The following is a 6,380-nucleotide window of genomic DNA, read 5'->3' on the forward strand; positions in this document are numbered from 1 at the left end:
TCTCTCGACGCACTGTGCGCGCATTCAAATGAAGCGGAAGTTGAGCTCCGCGCGCAAAGTTTACTTTGAACCACGAGAGCAGGCTAGAAAGATATTCTTCTCCTAGCCCTTCGTTTATTGTATCGTCATAGCTGGCGTTCAGCAAGCCAGGCAGGCAGCCAGCCAGGCAGGTATTCGTGGGCGTATAGTGGGAAAAAGACTGGCTTTCGCTGGCTCGGCTCGCGCGCGGTCAGTGGCGGGATGATAATTTGCGGTGGTCGAGACTATACCAGAGACGGATATACGGCGAAGACGCAACTAACAGACAGAAGAGAGAGAGAGAGAGCCTAGCATTCAAGGAGCGCGCGCGCACAGCACACAACACACGGAGAGCGTTGACTAGCTGCGAAGGGGAGGCTGCCGTTCGGAGAAAGTGGGGAAAAGAGAGAACCCATGCCGCCACCGTTGCCGCCGCCGCCGCCGCCGCCGTCGCCGCCGCTGCTGCCGCCACTCCGTATAGCAGTGTGAATTCGGAGCTGGCTTCGGTTCACTTGCGCGACTCTACAGTCAGTTGCACGCCGACGCTCGTCCCGAACAGACGTGCGCTCGACCTCGCGCTTGCTAGCCCGACGCTGCCTATCACGCAAGCACGCACGCTGACTTTTCTCGATTTCGCTCGTTCGACAGCCCTTCCCAAGACTGTGAATTGTTTTTGCAAAAAAAGAGAAGTGCACGCGCGAGTGACTCGATACGAATAAGCACCGATCTCGCGACAGATCGGCTTTTCACGCAAGGAACAGTGCGCGAGTGCCGTCGCCGATTCAATGCTTCCAAGCGAGTGTTAGCGAGTGAGCTGGTAAACTACAAAGGACCGAAGCTCCGAGAATAAGGAGAAGAGAGAGAGAGAGAAACACGTGCAGGAGTGACGATGAGATCGTGACGATCGTGCACAGAGTGAGAGAGAGAGAGAGTGAGAGAAGGGCCCTTCACTCGCGGTGCGCCGCGGAATCTCTCGCCACAATGGAGCTAAAGAGAAGACGAAGAAGCTGGCTGCTGCGGGTCGCGGCGCTCGTACTCCTCTGCTGCTGCAACGCGAACAGCGAAGCGCGCAGTATCAGCAGTCTGGAGGCGCCACGCGGCTGCACATGGCGCCACGAGGACGAGGACGCGCAGACCCTCGTGTGCCGGCTACGAACGATGTCGACTGCGGTCAGCATCCTCGGCAACCTGTCGAGCTTGCAGGCCGACAGCGTCAGCGCGCTGAGCCTCGAGTGCAACGAGGCGCTCTTCTACGAGAGCCAGCTGCAGGACTCGCTGAACGCCAGCAGCGGCACGGTCACCGGCGGCAGCTTCCTCGGCGGACTGCCGCGCCTGGAGCGGCTGCGCATCGAGCACTGCAAGATCCGCAATCTGCCGGCCGGCGCGTTCGCCGCCGCGCCGGAGCTGCGCCGGCTGTCGCTGCGCTCGCACAACGGCGACTGGACGTCCATCGCCATGGAGCTGCACCGCGACGCGCTGCGCGGCCTGTCAGAGCTGAGGGAGCTCGACCTGGGCGACAACAACGTGTGGAGCCTGCCGGGCGAGTTCCTCTGCCCGTCGCCCGGCCTGGCGACGCTCAACCTCACGAGCAACAGGTTACAAGACGTGGCGTCGCTCGGCTTCGTCGACCTGGCGACCGCGTGCGCGCAGGGCCTCGAGAGCCTGGACCTGAGCGGCAACGACCTCAGCGCCCTGCCCGACCACGGGCTGAGCGCCCTGCGCGGCCTGGGCGTGCTGCGGCTGCAGGACAACGCGATCGCCGCGGTGGGCGACCACGCGCTCGGCGGGCTGGCCAGCCTGCGCTCGCTGAACGTGTCGAGCAACCGGCTGGTCGCCCTGCCGCCCGAGCTCTTCGCCAAGACCCGCGAGCTGCGCGAGCTGGTCCTCAGCAACAACTCGCTGTCGGTGCTGGCGCCCGGCCTGCTGGACGGCCTGGACCAGCTGCAGTCGCTGGACCTGAGCAGGAACGAGCTGACGAGCCGCTGGGTGAACCGCGACACCTTCGCCAAGCTCGCGCGGCTGGTGCTCCTGGACCTGTCGTTCAACGCGCTGACCAAGGTCGACGCGCACGTGTTCCGCGGACTCGCGCAGCTGCAGCTGCTCAACCTCGAGCACAACCAGATCGACACGCTGGCCGACGAGTGCTTCGGCGCCCTCGGCAACCTGCGCTCGCTCGCGCTCTCGCACAACCGGATCGCGCGCTTCGAGGCGGCGCACAGCGTCGGCCTCGCTCTGCTCGACCAGTTCTTCCTCGACGAGAACCGGCTGCAGTACGTCCACGCGGACGCGTTCGCCAACCTGACCGGGCTGCAGGACCTGCGGCTGAGCGGCAACGGGCTGAGCGAGGTGCCGACGGCGGTGCGCGCCCTGCGCAACCTCAAGACCCTCGACCTCGGCAACAACAAGATCGCCAACGTCAATCACGAGAGCTTCGCCGGGCTCGACAAGCTGTCGGGGCTGCGGCTGGTCGACAACAAGCTCGAGAACATCTCGCGCAAGGCCTTCTCCAACATGCCCGCGCTGCAGATCCTCAACCTGGCCAGCAACGCCATCAGGCACGTGGAGCAGGGCGCCTTCTTCAAGAACAACTTGCTCATCGCCATCAGGCTGGACGGCAACCAGCTGACCGAGATTCACGGGGTGTTCCGCAACCTGCCCTCGCTGCTCATGCTCAACATCTCGGACAACAAGCTGCTGTGGTTCAATTACGGCGACCTGCCGCAGAGCCTCGAGTGGCTGGACATGCACTCCAATCAGATCAGCGACCTAGGCAGCGACTTCTCCGGCGACGGCCGCGAGGAGCTGCGCATCAAGAAGCTGGACGCGAGCTTCAATCGCATCGAGGAGATCTCCGAGAGCTCCGTGCCCAACAGCGTGGAGAAGCTCTACCTGAACAACAATCGCATTCGCACGATCGCGCCAGGTACCTTTATGCGTAAGACCGCCCTGAAGAAGGTCGTGCTGTACGGGAACGACATGCAGCACCTGGACGTGGCGGCCGTCGAGCTGCAGCCGGTGCCGAGCGACCGCGATCTGCCGATGTTCTACATCGGCAACAACCCGATTCTGTGCGACTGCACGATGGAGTGGCTGCCGCGGATAAACGAGCTCTCGCGCATGCGCCAGCATCCGCGAGTGATGGACCTCGACGCCGTGACCTGCGACATGGTGCACGCGAGGGCGGCGCCCAAGCGTCCGCTGCTCTCCTTGAAGTCCAAGGACTTCGCGTGCCGCTACCAGAGCCACTGCTTCGCCATCTGTCACTGCTGCGACTTCGACGCCTGCGACTGCGAGATGACCTGCCCGGACAACTGCTCGTGCTACCACGACCACAGCTGGTCGAGCAACGTCGTCGACTGCTCCAACGCCGGCTATCGATTCGTGCCCGAGCGCATCCCGATGGACGCCACGGAGATATATCTCGACGGCAACGACCTCGGCGACCTCGGCAGCCACGTCTTCATCGGCAAGCGCAAGCTCGAGGTGCTGTTCCTCAACAACAGCGGCATCTCGGGCCTGCACAACCGCACCTTCAACGGCGCCGAGTCGCTCAGGGTGCTGCATCTCGAGCAGAACGCTCTGCGCGAGCTCAAGGGCTTCGAGTTCGACCAGCTGGAGCAGCTGCGCGAGCTCTACCTCGACCACAACGCGATCGCCGCGGTGGCCAACACGACGTTCCGCAAAATGAAGAGCCTGGAGGTGCTGCGGCTCGACAACAACCGCATCGTCGACTTCAAGCCGTGGGAAGCGGTGGCCAGTCGCGAGGCGAGCGTCTCCCTCGAGGGCAACTCCTGGAGCTGCGACTGCAGCAACGCCGCTCGGCTACGCGCCTGGCTGTCCGAGCACCTGGCCGACGCGGCCGACCGCATGTACTGCCACGGCGGCGTGGAGACCATCGCCCAGGCGATCGAGCGCTGCGGCGACCCGTCGACCGAGGCCGTCAGCATCGGCATCCACAATCCGGCCATCATCGGCGGCAACTTCGTGCCGCTCCTCGCCGCCGCCCTCGTCGTCGTCATCGCCGTCTGCCTGGTGATCGCGCTGGGCTTCGCCTTCCGCCAGGACGTGCGGCTGTGGGCGCACGCTCGCTACGGGCTTCGCCTCGGCAAGATGTCCTCCAGCCCGCCGGAGGAGGAGCGCGACCGGCTCTACGACGGCTACTTCGTCTACCACGAGCGCGACGACGAGTTCATCTCGCGCTACCTCGCGCCGGAGCTCGAGCAGTCGGGCCTGGCCTTGTGTCTACACTGGCGGGACTTGCCACCCACCAGGTCGCAGGACTCGCTGCTGCCCGCGGCCTCGGCCGCCAGGCGCATCGTCATCGCCCTGTCGCCGCTGTTCCTCGCCAACGAGTGGCAGCAGCCGGAGTTCAGGGCGGCGCTGCGCGCCGCCCTCGACACCATCCGCCCGGCCTCGCGCAGGCGCCGAGTCATCGTTCTGCTGGCCACCGAGATCCCAGCCCCGGATCCCGAGCTGCAGCTGCTGCTGCAGACCTGCACGGTCATCGTGTGGGGCGACAAGCGCTTCTGGGAGAAGCTGCGCTTCCACATGCCCGACTCGGCGGATAGCGGCAAGCGGCCGGGTAAGAGCGCCGGCCACGCCAGCAGCGCCATCCCGGCGAGGTACTCGGCGGCGCCGTCGGTCGTCGTCGACGCCTGGTCGAGCAAGCCGCCGGTCGCGCCGCCGGCCACCATTCCCGCCCCGCCCTCGACGGTAGTGCAGAGCAGCAGCGGCTGCAGCAGCGCCGCCGCCAGCAGCGTCCTCGTCGCGCCCTTGCACGCGCCGACGCCGACACCGACGCAGTCCACTTACGTGAGCTCGGCGTCGAGCCGCACCGAGGACGAGGACAGCGGCCACGAGCAGCACCATCACCACCACCATCACCACCACCACCACATGCAGCAGCAGCAACAGCAGCAGCAGCAGCAACTGCAGCTGCACAATCAGCAGCTCGCCATGCAGCTGGAGCACCACCAGACTGCCGGATACAGCGCGCTGCATCCCGAGCTTGCCTCGGCTACCAGCCAGCGGCCCCCCAGCGTCACGTCCAGAAGCAGTCACCTCTACAGCACCATCCCGGAAATCGTGCAGACTAGTCCCTACGGCAATGCCCATCAAATGCCCATGGGTCCGCGTACTTATTTCGTTTAGGCAACGCCAGTGATTGTTTTTTTCCGCGTGCGCGACTCCTTATTTATTTATAATTGCCAGCTTAACGATTAAAACGCGATCTAGGCAGAGAGAAAGTGTGTCGGCGATACGCAAGTCGCAAACGTTTTGCGGTAGGTCGTTCGCGGGGCCCTCGGAACTACGAACTCTTTTTTAAGACTGTTGTTGCGAAAGAAATTAAGAGAAGGACTTTGTAAATATATAGATAACGAAACGCGATTGAACGAAGAAAGTTGTGAAGTTTCATATAGGCATCGACGATTATGTATTTATTACTTCGCGAAGGATTGCGCCGTTCTACACTTTTTTGTTTCTGTCTAAAAGTCTTCTTTTTATTCTCGAAGGCGAGAACCGTGCCATTTCCACGAGAGCAGGCTCCTCGAAAATCAGAACCATAAGCGTTTAAACGTACGAGGCGAAGGAGGAAGAGAGAGAGAGAGAGGTGGATCCTCTCGTTACGAACTTTCACGTCGTTTTGTCGAGTCATCATCGCTCTCTCGTTGATACTATTAAACGTGACGCGCTGCTCGAATGCATTCCTCGGGTTCTCGCATATCATTGTAGAAACAAGACTGTGTGTTACTCTCCGGAGCCTGCAGGCACAAGGGCCGTGTAACGCTATTTTTGTTTCGTCCTCTCGTCGCTTGCTCGTCGCCCCATTTTTTTCTTCTTGTTGTTTGCTCCCGTAAGCGAACACAGCCTCGCGCCAGCGTAATCCTATAATTCTGTCTTTTTTTTTATTCTCTCACTTTTAATGTCGCGCCAAATCAAGATCGAATAATCATTAAAGCGGCGAATCAAGCGCGAGATCTCTCGTTCCTAAGACTATCGTGTAGCGCCCAGCGTGTCCGTGTATCTCTCACGCGCGCACAAGCACACACAGTTCCACACATGCTATACAAACACCATCCGGTCGACCACGATCGACCAGAGTCCTTTATCTCTAGAGGCGCTCGTTACTTCACGCTTACTAGACCCGTAAGTCATCATTCCGTTCTCTGTAAATAATGTATACTGTATTATATTATATTTAAAGCAAGAAATCAGTATATTGACTATTGTAAATACGAATTCTAATTGACAAACTAGACGTGCGTTCCTCCCGATTTCGAGGATTCGGCGACTTTTTACGTTAATTCTATATATATATATATTATACATAGTTAGGTAAAACAAAGAGCTGCGCCAACTCG

At 61.0% G+C, this 6,380-nt stretch overlaps 1 protein-coding gene across 1 annotated transcript; it reads left to right on the forward strand.

Moving 5' to 3' along the window:
* The first annotated feature begins 580 nt into the window (after window positions 1-580).
* On the forward strand, window positions 581-6,160 carry LOC131673637 (toll-like receptor 6). Its single transcript, XM_058951774.1, has one exon. It carries the CDS (start codon window positions 1,000-1,002, stop codon window positions 5,167-5,169), a length of 4,170 nt encoding a protein of 1,389 aa, XP_058807757.1. The 5' UTR covers window positions 581-999; the 3' UTR covers window positions 5,170-6,160.
* The last annotated feature ends 220 nt before the right edge of the window (window positions 6,161-6,380 follow it).

The sequence above is a fragment of the Phymastichus coffea genome, unplaced genomic scaffold (assembly GCF_024137745.1).
Source record: "Phymastichus coffea isolate CEN01 unplaced genomic scaffold, Cenicafe_Pcof_1.1 PCOF00188, whole genome shotgun sequence".
In the NCBI taxonomy this organism is placed as follows: Eukaryota; Metazoa; Arthropoda; class Insecta; order Hymenoptera; family Eulophidae; genus Phymastichus; species Phymastichus coffea.